The 16,038-nt window shown below is 35.5% G+C and overlaps 1 protein-coding gene across 1 annotated transcript; it reads right to left on the reverse strand.

Annotated features, from left to right (window-relative positions):
- Positions 1 to 703: 703 nt before the first annotated feature.
- On the reverse strand, positions 704 to 16,007 carry LOC112563502 (vacuolar protein sorting-associated protein 51 homolog). The gene is given in 25 exon segments (XM_025237426.1): positions 704 to 1,550; positions 2,559 to 2,637; positions 5,015 to 5,127; positions 5,375 to 5,495; positions 5,887 to 5,929; positions 5,932 to 6,115; positions 6,363 to 6,377; positions 6,379 to 6,504; positions 6,984 to 7,088; positions 7,399 to 7,521; positions 7,901 to 8,061; positions 8,270 to 8,321; positions 8,323 to 8,350; positions 9,283 to 9,383; positions 9,536 to 9,635; positions 10,202 to 10,305; positions 10,660 to 10,780; positions 11,314 to 11,402; positions 12,113 to 12,245; positions 12,725 to 12,798; positions 13,135 to 13,290; positions 13,536 to 13,670; positions 14,043 to 14,236; positions 15,845 to 15,885; positions 15,994 to 16,007. Coding segments are annotated over 24 exon segments (2,406 nt in total). The 5' UTR covers positions 15,864 to 15,885; positions 15,994 to 16,007; the 3' UTR covers positions 704 to 1,520.
- Positions 16,008 to 16,038: the final 31 nt, after the last annotated feature.

A 16,038-nucleotide genomic window follows, 5' to 3' on the forward strand; every position in this document is an offset into this window, starting at 1 on the left:
CTTGAGTTGTTTTAAATTTGGAATGTTTTCCATGAAAGTTCTTGGACGATGGGCTTGGAGTCCAACAAAACTTTTCAAAGCTTTTAAGGCATTTTGGTATTGTTATCCTTACAACATGCAATCAGCTTTAATGATTATTGTTAACTTGATAGGGCCGACTCCCAATGGATGAAAAGGAACAACCAAATGTTTGGATAGAAAATAATTTTCTGGAATGACTGCATCAAAATATTGTTGGTGCACATTGTAATGGTGTCAGGCATCAAATTACATACAAATTTAATTCATACTCTTCAGAATATGCTGTAATAAAATTTCTAAAGAAAGAGCGCTGTCTTTTTGCATTTTCAGACAAGAGGATTTTTAGCTAACACAGCTGTTAGTAAAGGTCAAAGTTTAAATTCATTTAAGAGATCTCCAAGACGAGAAAACTAAAATCTTAAGGAAGTCTCTTTTTTAAATTTAAAATGCAATTCCTAACTAAGATGTCAGTATTCCCTGAAATGCAGATGGTACTAAATTAATGTAGACAGGCATTCTTAGTCTTTTGTATATGTGAATTTATTCCAAGAATATCACAGAACAAAAGCTGAGTAACCTTGATTTTGTTCATCACAAATTACATTTTCCTTCAGGGCTTGGCAGCAAACTTAACATAAAAATAATATATCAAGCATCTTTAAAAAAAGTGAACTCTGTTTGAAACAGTTTGAGATATAATAGTCATTTATTCACCCACCAAGGTTGGTTTTTTCCCTTCAGCAAGTTTAAGACAATATAGCAAACATTATATACATACAACAGATTCGAGCATTTAGTTCACAAACAAAGTGTATTTGAAAGCTGGTCAGCACCATCATGAATTAAATCATGCAAGAAACATATGCATACAAATGCACCCACTCCCACATATGCAAGGACACCCACCTCACGCACTTCAGTGATTTAATGTATTCAAAGAAATACTATTGTATTTAGTGTCCAAATCAAAGATTGTAGAATGAAAAAAGATTGATATATTGATATTAAATTATCAATCATAAGGAAAACCTAAGACTAAAAAATCCAGTGTGCCCACCATTCAAAATGTACAGTTTGCTGGCTGCACAAGTTCAGTGTGATTTCTCAGCAAGCAAAATGTGAGCTTTGAAAACTTCGCAATGCAAAATCTTTCTCCTCTAGAATAGTTTCTCACCTCTTCCATGCCATCATACTCTCACTACCAAACCATAATTCACTTTTCAAACTTGCCGTTTCTTGAGAATGAAATAGCACACAGCCAAACATTTTTCTCAGCAAAATGTTAGAAAAAGAGTCCCTTTCTTCACTACCAACAATCATTTACCCAGGTTCACTCTCAGCTTCTCTCTATTGTACTCCCATAATATTCTCTTTTGAATGCAATATTGCATAACATAATTTTAAATTAATAACTAAATATGCTATAATTCTTTTACTACTTTACTGATGCAAATCAATAATGGTAGACATCTGTGTTGGATTTCTCAGATGCTGCATATTTATCCTCGTTCACATATGAGATCTATTACCTGTTGAAAAAAATGAAAGGAAATAAATGATTCTGCATAGAACTAATTCCAAGAACAAAAATCATTATCTCATTTCAGACATTTACAAAATATTGTATATTCTAAAGGATATCAATAGCATACATTCATACTTGCATACATGCATTTTGACCAATGCTTAAATTAGTGTCAGCTGAATGATTGTTGTAAAATGTGATTATATACCAACTCAGTGTTCACAAAAGAAAATACAGCAGAAAGTTCAGCAAGAGCACAGTAAAATAAAAATTAGGAACAAGTGATACAATATTAAACTCATGTATTCTTTTAAATGAACTCTCTGCTAGTAACCTCTGGTTTACATGTATTATGGAAGTCTCACTGCAAACAGAATGGTCACAAATCAAACAATTGTTCTGGTAACCTGATACCTGCAATAAAATCTCTGTACACTTGATTGATTGTATTCTTTTAAAATATACCAGTGCGTTCAACTACATTCACTGTCAAGGTAAAACAAGTTCATATTTGTTGAAAGAGATCAGGATACAGTTACAGCAACAGGAAGTGTCTGATGGTAACAGTTGGTATGAACAAGCATGGAGGAATAGACAAGAGATAAAAGAGAATCCCAATGTAGCCAAAAGCAGCTTTTCAGACCTAATTTCCTCCACCCCTTACCCCTTCAATACAAGCCTTTCCCTTCTACTAGCATGAATTAAAACCTGGACTTGAAGGATCATACTGTTCAGTCAGAAATGGAAAGATCTGGTGTAGGGGCTGAACTGCACACAGATTTGCATCACCTCTTCCATTATAAATTTATGGAGGCAAACAGGCCTTTTGGAAGTTCACAGCAACTTTCATGAATGGCAATAGTGAGCCAAAATCTTATGCAACTGACTCTGATCCCTAAGTACTCCTAAAGAAAGTCTTGCATGCCATGACAAAGCTTTGTTGTCATTTATTAATTAACTTAAAAGTATGCGGGAGAGCTACACTGCCATCACTAGTCCCTCTGACACTTACACTGGGCTCCATCATGATGGGATCCACACAGCGATTCACGACGCTGCACACAATCTCATCCAGAAGGACCTGCACAAGGCTAAGCAAGAAAAGCCAGAAACTTTACATAATCAGCAACTTCAGAAGGTAAATTGGGAGTTCAGTGTGTGTCAATGATCAATGCATGAGCTAAATAAAGAATAGAGATGCACTACAAGCATGAAGACATCTAATCATGCATTTACATATGTATGAGCCTACAAGTACCTAAAAATATGAACGTATTTGCAGATATATGAAAGTATATGCAGAAGTGCAATAAATGCAGACCTCAAAATATTTGTGATTTTCTAATTTTCTGGACAAATCCCTGTGAGCATTCTTCGATATGTCATCTTGTAACACTTTTTAACAAAACTGAACAGATAACACGTTTAGGCAATGAATGGTTAATCTGTGTCAGCCTCTTGAGACTATCATCTTCAAAATCAATGTCACCTATTAGTGTTATCAGCATCTTCTATGAATTCACAAATCATATTTAACTTAGTATCATATTCAGCAAAAATTATATTCTTATTTGGAAACCTGCAAAAACTTAGTAAAAAAAGATAATCAATGCCTTCAAAAAAATAAAAATTATATGGAAAAGATTCACATAATTAAATGCAAATGTAACAAACTTAAAAAATCTGGTTGGCACACTGCTCAGAATTTGCAGAAACATTAAAATTTGCCGCAATAAATTATCTAACAATGTCTCTATAATCTAGCAGAGAGGGACACAAAAGATCTTGTCTTTTCTTTCTCTTTCTCCATGTTTCTGTTGGTCCCTAATTTAGTCTTCCACAAGATTTGGCTTTTGCTTTACCACACTTAAGTTGAAAGAATGGCATAATCTAGCAGGACATTTTACTAAGAGGATTTTGGTTTATTTCACATGTCGTGAATCTTGTGCTTTTAAAACTGCAGAAAATTGTATTCAGTAAAACTTTATATTAATTCTTCCTCAGGGAAAATTATTATTATCACATATGTGTTAAGCTTCATGTATGTTTTTCGCTGCAACCAATCAGGTTAAGCAACGTGCAAAATGATTCTCAGGAGGGTTGCTGCCTCATGACATAAATCAACAAAAAATGATAAATTAATTTATATTTATGCATGCACCAGCTGTGTAAGCATTAAAGGCAAAATCCTAGCATTTAATCCACATAAATATTTTACCTGTCTTTTTTTTTATTGCCAATCAGATTTAAATTAAGCTTAACCTACTTAAAAGAGCAATCTGAGAAACGCTTGTACAACACAGGAACAAAAATCCTAAATAGAACATCCAGTCAGAGAGAAAACAGTTGAATATCTATGAGAAAGGTCCTGTCACAAAGAATGTAGTTCATCATACTTCACCAGAGTTTTGTACCAGATTGTAATGAACTGTGTAATAATGTGTGTACTCTGTGTGTGTCTATGCTTACACTCTAAACAAAAATGGCAAATGCCAATTAGTCACAATATATATTCACATTTCCCATTTTGGGCATAACAAATATGAAATGAAAAAGTAACTATTTAGCCCTTATGCTTCTACATAAGAGAACTTTCTGTGGCTAAAACAAGAAGAGGTGCACTAGAATAATGACGAAATCAAGTTAAATTAGTTTACCTAACCTCAAACTAAATTACATTAACCTAAGGTTACAGCTCCATTTTTATCTACAGATAACAATCCCAAATGTTTATAAAGCCTTCAACAAGCAGAAACTTAACACACCCATCAAACTGCCCTGCACCAGTTCTACTTAATTTTGCTACTGCAACAGCTTGTATTCCACCAGGCAGCTAATAAAGTTCTTTTCTGTAGTTTTTGCAAACAATCTAGCTGTCAGCTGCATGGAGAATCAGCCACTTCTGTTCCCATGAGCCATCTACATCCATCATGTACAAGCCACAACAGCATTAGGTGGGCAAAGACAGTATGACAACTACAAAAGGGATAGTAACTATATGTGTAGTGTATACATTAACTAGAACAGAGCTAGAAATTTCTGGTTAGTTGACCCTAAACCCTGGTAAGCTGCAACTTTCTCAGTCTAGGTGTACACATTTATTTATACATTCATGAACTGCATCAAAGTATGGGTGTATACAGCACATGAACAGATGTGTTTCATGTTCTATCCTTTGATTGACAACAAAAATATTTGACTCTATATTGTACGAGAGCAATCTTCTTCCTCATCTCAACAAAAGTTGCACAGAGAACAGAAGTTAGGAAGTATATGTAATCATCTAAATGAAACATTTAAGTGAAGATATTAACATCTGTGTAAGAATGTTTTGACGATGAAGATACACAATAACACCTCCCCGATGCAAAAATAGGACAAACATTTTTAGGAAACATTTTTAACAGCAAACTAAAAAGTATGTACTTGAATAATATGCACGTGAACATTTCTATGCAAAATACTCACTTCTCATCAGAGACAAAGCGCCACAGGTAAAGCTGAAGGTAATGTGTGTCCACCTGTATTTGCTGCAGACCATAACGTCCAAAAGTCCTCAGACGCACACATTCTAGGAATGTCTATCAACAATCCGGAAACATGAATGCATTGAGACATTCTTATCTGAATGAATACATCACAACAGCCAATCTCAAAGTTCACCATAGTTACCTTTAAAAAAAATGTCCTTCCCAGATTCCAACAGAAGTGCAAATATCATAACTGTTAGATTCACTTCTGTCTTTGTCTTTTGGTAAATGTTTTAAATAAAGCACACTAAGCCAATATCATTGTTTGATTATCAAACAGTGCATGGTCAATGAATACCTTCAAGCTTATCTTGACAATGCCTGTCAACACAGAAACCTTTGAGAACTCCACAGCACTGAAGATTTCTATCTTTTCAGAAAACAACTTCTGAATGTTGCTCATAAGGCTGTTGTCCACACTGTCAAAACACATACATATTACCTAACATTAAAAAAATTCAAATGTTCACAGTACTAATATAGCCGTATTTTGAGCTGGTATTTGAGCTATGTAATTCACTGGCAATACCAAAATATCCTGCCTAAAGTTCTGTGGAAAACAGACCAAAGGGAAAAACCTCAAAAAAAAGGCTCTCCTTTTTTTTCGGTCTAGCACAACGATTCAACTGTATGGAATTTCTAACGATCCTACCTCCCTCCCTCTCTGCTCCTTTTCTAACCTAAAATGTTTTTATAGGTCCCTGGTAAAATATCTCATTCCTTCTTTCTCACCTCTATCTACCTGGGAAATTAGCTCTAATGTTACATTCTTCTCCCTCAGCTGCTTCCTGTCTCTATTAACTTTCCTACCTGGGAGAGTAACTCCACTGTAGTCGTTTGTTTGCTTGGATACACTATGTGGATGAGTTCGGCGACTTGAGTCACTGCTTCGCTCTCTTCTTACCCCTTCTTCATACAACTGTCCAACCTGAGAATCAATCGCAGTCATATCTTCCACCACGCGCTTCATAACTGCTCGGACATTACGTGGCTCAATTGTGTTCAGCCAGTCTCTGGTCTCTACACTTTTTCTCAACATCTGCAAAATAATGTTGGAGCCCTTTCTCTCGTTTTTAATTTTAAACATATTTGATTTTGGTAAAGAAATACACATATTTTACTATAGATTTCATTCATCAACTCAGAAAATATGAAAGACTGTAAAGGAGAAGAAATATTTACAAAAAGCTGAGTGTGATAGAAATGCAGCCTCTAACACCTCATTTTTCAACAATCAAAAGGTCACAGGACTGCCTCTCATTTAGCACAAACCAGCAGATTATTACCTGCGAGATACTAAGGACCCTGAACACGAACATAATGGTTGAGGAGTCTCTGTGCTGCAGACTTGGCCATTCTGCACAGCTCTGTGACTGACACTCCAGCTGCTCTCTCCTCAACAAGAAACTGTTCCTCTGTTAACGATAGCTACAGTGGAGCAAAAAAAAAACAAACAAACAAGGAAAATAATTTATAAAACTTACAGAACCAGTGGGTCTGTCTGTGTTTGTGTGTGATTGTGAGAGAGTCTCTACCTAGATGAGTCAAGTAATAAACTGTCTTCAGACCTTAATGTGATTCTTTAAACGACAGAGATTATAGTTGTGTACATGCATTCATGCATACAAATAATGATTTTGTGGGTCAGAGTGTGTGTGGGCACCAGAAAAATAACAGAGGTTATAGTACAAGAAATTGTGTCTGATGTGGTTTTGTGATGTGCTTATGGCGTGTTACATTCACTTATGTGAAAAGGACCAGAAGAAAGGGGTTTTCTTTCACTATTCTTGTTATGAAATGTAATGCTATGTCACTAAAACCATTTATAAACGGTGAACAGACAATGTGAAAACTGGAAATGAGAAGCAGTTAAAAAGCTTAGAAAACCAAAATTTGTGAGTAGTTACCAGATATGAAATTGTGGCATTCTCCAGATCTATACAGTAGCGTGAAAGAATCAACAGCAGAGCTGGTGGCACTGATCCTCTGTCATTGCCAGACTCACAAAACTCCTAAAATAAAGACATATTAAATAACCAAGCTTTAACAAAGAAAATGTCTTGAAACTGTCAGTCATAATGCACTTAACAAACCACATTCCCCACAGACCGTTAGCCAAACTAGGCCCAAGCTGATGCGAAGGCGAAAGGCCACAGATTACTTTACAGGTTTTGGGGCTACCACCAACTGGCTCTCCTCAAATAGAGACAACAAACAAAATTCACATTTTTTATTTGCCTGGGACATTAAAAGTTTATCATTAAAATAGATCACTACTTTATTCTCTTTAAATAAAAAATTATCCAAGCAATAGAACCTCACATTGCAGACATTGCTGATGTGTCGGATGAAGCCAACTACCAAGCCTTCCCTAACGTCCTGGTTACAGAAAGGATTACGAAAGTATGGCTTCATGGCAAATGTGATGTCTGGGGCTATGAAAGCCTGAAAAATAGGAAAATTTATTTCACTGATGTAACTACTATGCATTCTTGAAGGCAACAGAAATTTAGTAACATTAAAATTCAAAGATGAACAGAATCTGGCTGTGAACCACCAAAGATCCATCAAACTTATAAAAATGCAATAATAGTATTTCAGACTCATACCAAAACATGAAATTCTAGCACAAATAAATACATATCCCCATCATAGAATATAAGCAGACAGATTCTAAATTCTGGCGAGGTGTTGATGCGGCCCTATGCTCCATGAGGAGTAACAAGGAATAAATTAAACTAACTCTGTGCAACTTATTCCTTATAACAATAACCTAACCCCTTGTTGCCTATTCTCCTTTGATTCAAGGAATGTCTGCACAGACCTGCAAATTACCCAGGACAGACTTCATCTGCTCCACTACTGATGACTGCATGTTTGCCAGCAATTCTGCCAGTCTTGCTACACCATCTTGCTTTCCCACTAGCCGTGGAGCAGCTAGGCTCTGCCGAATGTCTGTCAAGAGAATCTAACAAAAACACACCACTTGAGATTCATCACTTTTCATCGACACAAAAACCTATTAGCTTTGGGTGGAAATTTTACTGAAATGCTGCCATAATTTTCTGAAAATATAGTCAAATTTGTTTCAAGAAAAATCATGTCAGGAAAAAAAACATGCACACAGCAGTTCTATTTTATTCTTGCTAATAATCAAAGAATCAAAATATATAGAATGAGAAATGAAACAAACCTGCAAAGTGCCTTTTAAGCATCTGCAGATAATGTCCTGCCCTGTCTTTGGCAGGCTTTTGAAACGATCTCTGTACCAGCTCTGTATAAACAAGAAATAACATGTAAGGCCCAAAACAGAATCTTTGCATAAAAGCAAGGCATCTAACATGCTTTGAGATTTGAAAAGAAATTGTTAAATTTGCTGATCTTGATTTCTATGTGAGCTGCTCACATGAACATGTCTCTATCCTACTGAATAAATGAAATTCAGTTATGCATTATTTTTCAGACTTTTGTAAATCAGCACTAGCCTGAGATGCTGAATACTCCATGTGGTTATATATGCTTTGATTACACATGCAGATTTACATGAAAAGAATGGAAGAAGTAAAAAAATGAGCTTTGGTGAGTTTATGTGAGTGAGAGATACTGTATACAAAGACAGAAATGTGTGTGAATATATATGGATATATTTTTAATATCTAAATACCCATTAGAGGGTGACAGATGAAAACTGCATCATAGGCATTTCGTCTCATATTCGGTAAGATGAGGGTGTGTGCTTGAGCAACTGATCTGAACGCTTCAAATGTATGCAGCTTTGATTTTAAAATGTGAACAATTAACACTGTAACTTTAAATGGAGTGAACATTGGAATCTGAAAAATCAGAAAAAATCCGCAAACAAGCCACATTGCTGTTTAGGCCACAGGATTTAAAGCTTGGTGTGTGTGTGTGTGGTGGGGGGGGAGTCATGGCTTATAATTAGAAATTTACAGTAGAATATGTACAAAGATCAGGGTTGTTGTCTGACAGGGATTTTTGACAAGTGAAAAAGTAATATATGGTCACGTACATCTTTTGTTATTATAGTTATCGGTGTTTACATTGAATGGAATGTCTCTGCAAGCAACCAAAGGTTTTGAAACAGATGTTTCAGAAGTCCTGCTTTGAACTGGTACAGAATGGATTCCATTTGAAATCATGAGGGTTAGGGTTATGAGCAACATTTAAAGGATAATATATGGTTACCTTGAAAAATCTGTATCTGGTAAAAGTTTGTTCATGGCCTGCAAACGCCTATGGAATCTGTCCAAAGCCCGAACAAGGATGGTGTTATCACCAGTTTCTCGCTGTTTCAAGATAAAAAATACCTTGCTGTTCAATTGCAGATATAAAAAAAAAAGCATACAGTTAGATAACATTTTATATCTGTCACAATACACTCCAATATTCTGCTCTTTCTTCTCTCAATCAATCTAACTTACAAATATTGGTTTCTTACCTCTAGCTGCACACGCTGTTTTACAAAGTCGAAATACTGCTCCATTAGATCGTTAACAAACAGCACCAGTTTTCGAAGAACTATTGCATCCATTTGCTCACTGTAAAATATTATGCAGATTTGTGAATAATGACAATGACAAAATTTAGTGATCCCAGTTGGAAATTAAACTCAGAAAGTGTACTAAATAAACAAAACAAGTGCTAGATACAAGAAAACAATGAGAACAAGATAAGGATAAGGTTGTGCTTCATAGAAAACTTTAAAAAACATGCAAGCTTATCCTTCTTAAGACACACCTACATCATCACACATCCATGCACACAATTAACTGACAATTTTCATCTGTGGCTGAGCACTTGGACGGCTGAAGGAACAAATTATTTCAAATAGCTGTTACTTATGCATACAGGCATAGCTCAGTTAATAAAATTCTCCTCCTAGTACATGTCCTGGTAGATATGGATAAAATACAGGATGGCTGATCACAAAGGGAAGCTAAATCCCTCTGCCTGACTGACATCAATTAAGAACATATACTGAAAATGCCGTTCAAACTGTTCTTATCATGGACAGATGTGGAATCAGCACACAAAGGAAAAGGATAAAAGACTTTCAATGAATGATTGATAAAAACGGATCAAAATTAATGAAGAAGGTACTCACTCCACTTGTGCTCTTGAGAGAAACATATCATTGTAGGAGGCAATAACCAGGCACATGTTGCTGAGAAATCCATTGCACCCAGCATCCACAAACTCAAGCACATCCTGCAGAAACAGTTTATTGTTAAAGATCATATTTACTAGAAGTTGTCCACTGTGTTAATAGCTTTTGGACTAATTCAACTGCTAGAAACACATAGTAATCATAAAATTAAAACTATGACAAACTTGTCTTTAGTCCTACCAACTAGAAAATCTTTATATACAATGTATATTTACAAACAGTAGAGAAAATTAAATCTCTGAAAGTATTAACAAAGTAATGAAGCTTGAAGAATCAAGGGCTGCTTTGGTGCTGTTGCCATGCTACCATTAATTTAACAGCCCTAACATACAAAAGTATGATATTCTTTTTTCAACAAATTAAGCTCAAAGAAACTAAAGAAAACTGTTTTATACCATAGGAGTATTCATGTAAACTTTTGCAGTTCTCTCTTCATCCACAGGTAAAGTTTGCCCTGACTGCAACTTGATCTGTCGCTTGAGCTCATGCAGGTCTTCATCAATCTTTTGACGAGCACTACCATGAAATAAAATGGATCTTGTAGAAATCACATACAAAAATATTGCTTAAAATAATTATCCTTTAAAATTCAAACTGGAGTACGAAAGCTCACCTCCTAAACCCATTTTTAGAAATTTTCCTTAATATTGCCAACAATTGGTTTTACCATTTATTTTAAAGAGCTGCTCTCTTTATATACATACATCCATATAGTCTTTGTATACAAAGATACTGCATACAACCCAGCTTCTTACCACACTTTGTGGCATAACGGCTGTCTCTTAAAGCTGCCTCCCCTAGATCATACCTTCCTTATGTCGCCACCCTCACCTCTCACCCAACATTTATGTTGGAGAGATGGTGGCAAGATACTGAGTCACAACTCTCTCTCTCTGTATAGATATATATAGAGACCCACTCATATATATATAAAATCAAACTGGACTTTGAAGTATAATCTTAAAGTACAGCCAATTAGTTTGTACACGGAGCATGTAATATAATTATATAGGGATAAAATAATAACAGATGATTAAAGTGAAACTTGCTGGGCAAGGAATTCATCACATAGCTGATCCTGTGGCTCTTCAAGCTGCAGCAGAAGGTCCACACATTCAGCCAGCTGCTTAGGAGTGGACTGTCACACAAATCCAAATTTCCATACATACAAGCACATACACACACAATTATTCTGTCAAAAAACAGCATGTATAAATGTATAAAGGCATACTACGCACTAAAGAATTGATGATGATGAAGAAGAAGTTATGGTCAAAAGATATTGAAACAGGAATTTGACTTGATGAAGGCTACCACTTATTTGACAAATATCCACCAATCACACTCACACCCACACTTGCAGACACCACTATTTGAACTGTTGATTTATACACCCAAAATAACTGTTTCCTCCACATACACATGCGCACACACACATGCACACAAGCACTATATCTCTCTTTCTCATTTATGCTCTCTCCCACACTCCCTGTCTTTCATGCACTATACACCACTCAAACATTTCAGTCACCATACATACTGAAACACACATACGAGCAGGCACCTATGGATGTGAATTGTGTGGGTAGTGTACAGTATATGTGAAAAAAACACCAGAGTTGTAAAATAAAAGCATACAACCATTAACTTCATATCTGATTTGACAGATACAACTTCATATCTGATTTGACAGATACCTCCTTCTTACAAGAATGTATGACATTTGGCTGGAAGGGGTCACATTCTTAGAAATAAAAAAATATTTTTAGCTGTTTCTGCTTTAAACACTGAAGGCTGTACAAACAGCTGTAAGTTTTTTTAAAGCTTCTGAATGATATTTTATCTCACTTCTTTTTCTTTAAACTGCTGTCGAAGGGTCTGGCACAGCTGTTGAATGATGGCTTCACAATCCTGGTTGATTCCCTGGAAGCTGGGCATGTGGCTGTACTGATGCAGAACACGCTGGGCTTTGGTATAATACCTGTTATAGAAATAGCCATGCTGTATTATTCATCATAATCTACCATGCTTTCACATTTACTTCTAATGTCTGATCATGGAATCTTCCTGCCTTTTTACTGTAACAAAGGTCTCATAAAACAGATTTCATTATCATGTAGAGAAGCCTACTTCCTTAAGCGTCATCTTGTCTGTGTCTGCTTATTACCACTAATATCCCTCAAAAAACTCAATAGAAGCAAGATGGCATAATGCTATACATTTGCAGATACTTGTTACTCTTTGACACACTATAGTTATTTGTCTCTTTGACACACTATAGTTATTTGTCCAGGAATAACTGCATCCTTTACTTTGTTTTTATTTTCTTCAGTAATGGAAACTCTACTGAGCTCTGACAAAATCCTCATTGTTGTGAATTATTATTATTTTTGTTTGCTTACTTTGGCTTGTTTTGCTCTGAAGCATATTTCTTTCTTTGAATCTCATGAAAAATACTACCTGACTGCCTGACTATAAGCTTCCATCTCAATGCATTTCTTTAGGCGGGCAGGCAGCTCAAATAGGAATTGGAGCTGTGGTAGAATACAGGCAAAATAAATGTTGACACTCAATAATTCACCAACATTCAACCTATTTTGAAGTGATAAGCTATCCCTTATTTTTATAGAAACACATAGTAATCATAAAATTAAAACTATAACAAACTTGTCTTTAGTCCTACCAACTAGAAAATCTTCTATAGTTCTTCTTATAGTTATTCATGGATGGTATGTCATATATGTTTCTGATAGTGAACTTAATTTGAAAAACGTTTTAAACTCTATCTATAAAACCTTTGCCAGCTCTAGTTCTCAAATGTTTTCCAAGATAAAAAGAAAACACTTTAACCAAATGTAATTTAAGGCTACCTTTTTCAGAAGAGAATGGACACCAGCAAGCTTTGTAATTTGGTGGCGACGATCCTGTAAAGTATCACTGATGCTTGCTGAGAATGTTGTAATCTTGGACATATTGGCTGCAAGGTGATCCATTTCATCTTCCATCTTTTTAAAATCATTTTTCATCTGCAATGCCAACCTAATAATGCACACATCAATAAAATTAAAATATAACTAAAACATGAATTACAAAGAAGTTCCCTTTATAAATGCAAAGTCTTTCCAAATAAAAAAAAAAACGCCATTTAATGCAATTTCAAAAAGTCATACACTTCAATCACATGATTTAATTACATGAAAATCACTTTCTTGTAATAACACAATCTTCGTCCCTTTGCCGCATAACATGGATATAAATAATAAGTTCATACCTTCCTGATTGTATCTGTAGCACTAATAAATTTGTTGTAATTTTCATACACTAGAGTCTGCATATCTGAGTCAAGGCTTCGAATCTCTTTCACCATATTCTGCTCTTCTTCCATCAGTTCTACAAGGGATCTATCCTGCAGATGCAAAAGTGAAATATTTATTTATTATTGTCATCATTGTTTTCGGTGGGTAATGGCAACTGGTAGTGATGATAGAATGTGGAGATACACAAGATGGCTATATAGACAGGTATATTCAGGATAGTGATCTGACAATTATCTGCATGGTAAACCCACTTTTCTGTTACTTCACTGCTTAAATTAGGAAACACAAAACCTCACCTAAAAATTAGCATAGCTATTGCACCTCGAGAACTACAATGACTTTCAAATTATGGTTATACCAACATAACTGACTGGATATGAAAGCATGCTGGATTAAATACTGGGGAAAAAACAGGAACAAATTCAAACTTCTAACAAACAAAATTTTTTATAATCATATACCTGAATAAGTCTACTGAGGTAGACATCTGGTTGGAACAATGAAGAATTAATATCACAAGGGTCTGCACTTCCTCCCATTCTGCTCACAGTTCCTTTTGGAATCTGATCCTTAGTTTCATCTGAGCCATCCAGCCCATAGTATGACTTTAAGTCTGCACGCTTTCTACGACCTGAAGGATCTTCTCCATCTAACACTGGAAAACAAAGATTGATCCATATGTCAAATAAATCTCTACAAGGTGAAACAAGTTAGACTCCCATTTGAAATTGTGGGAGGGAGGTACAAGCAGTGGACACAATTTGGGCTATACCATACTGAAAGTGAGAAATGTATTGGTAAGGGGGCTATGGAAATAATAGTATAATGATGTGTGTATTTTAATAATAATAATAAATGCAAAATTTGTAAAGCGAATACTCACACTCTTCAGGAGCATGCTCTTAGCACTTACTAACAAAACGAAACATGGGCAGCAAACGAGGGACAGGAAAACAAACAAATAACATATGAACTATAAAAGAATAAACAACCATACTAAACGAAGAATAAAATCAAATACAGGAAACACAAAGAGGAACCAAATAACAAGAACAAGAGCTGAGTGTAACATAATATTGCAAAAGGAAGGGTGCGAAAAAGGACTAGCATTATGAGAAAGGTTGTTAGTAGTAATGTTAACGGAAGAGGTGCGTTTTCAGTGCACGTTTTAAAGGATTCAATAGTGGGTAGGTGGCGGATATGGAAAGGGAGAGAGTTCCATTTTGAAAGTCATAAGATCTCTCTTGTCCAATGTTTTTATTATTTCAGATTGTTTTATTGGCAGATAATAAAAAGCTGTCTGCTCTTGTCAAAAAATGAAAAGGTTGTAACATATTACACAGAGAAAGTGCATTTGTTTCATGGTATATGTTAGCTCTTGAAGGATTTGGGATGAAAATGCAAAGAGACCATTTATTTTTGCTGTTATGGAGCATAATGAGGTATTTTTCGAGTTCCTTCGTCACTGATAACTGATGAAATGTAATCCTGTGTGTGATTTGCATGGTATTTGATTGCTTTTTCACATCATATGATGGTCACAACAGCATCCTACCTGATTAAACTTTGTCTTTTTCAGAAAATGTTGGGGATATGGTAAATAAGCTTCTTGACATTTTCTGATTTTATAGTTTTAAAATACTGGGGTTTTTCACAAATGAACTTTAAAAACAAATCCAGTCCTGAGCTCTATTACCTTCAATCTTCTGTTGTTATGAGGTAAGATCTTATATAGGCCTGGCGAGTGTGCGTGTGTGTGTAAAGCGGGGATGGGGGAAATATGTTGTACCCAGGCCCACGGTTGTGAAGGGGGGCTGAACTTGGTCAGCCGAATTATATACTGGGAAAATAATTTACGATTACAAGGGACCCGGAGAGGTCATCTGCCCCGTGGCCCGTGCTGGCTTTCGGCTGTCATGTATTTATACGCTCTTGGAGTGGGTGATTTTCCTACAAAATTACTACCACACACTTTCTTTTCTTCTTCTTATTTTTCGTCTCTTTACTTATAAATCATTTCGATTAACTTCTTCCTTTGTTTGATTGCGCTTTATTGCAGTACTAGGCAAGACTGACGAAGGCACACATCGCAAACTTTTCGTCTGCTACAGTTGGCAATGGAGTAAAGTTGAGATTTCGTCCGACAAAATACATACTGTTCACAATCAAATTTACTAAATGACACTGGATTCACTTTCATGCACAGTTATTGCTTGCATTCTTAAATATATATAGAGAGATATACTATAAAACGTACACGTACCTGCTTGCCGATCAGCCATCCTTAACTGTGAACTATAGAAACTGCCACAGAAAACACACATAAATCAAGAACTTTAAAAAATCTAATCAAATTCATGTTACTAATAAATTAGTTATTTAAAAAAAGTCAAGACACGATTTTTTATTTACATTAAATGTTGACATATCTGTAGTAATAATTTGTTCACGATGTAA

Source organism: Pomacea canaliculata, linkage group LG5 (genome assembly GCF_003073045.1).
Source record: "Pomacea canaliculata isolate SZHN2017 linkage group LG5, ASM307304v1, whole genome shotgun sequence".
NCBI lineage: Eukaryota > Metazoa > Mollusca > Gastropoda > Architaenioglossa > Ampullariidae > Pomacea > Pomacea canaliculata.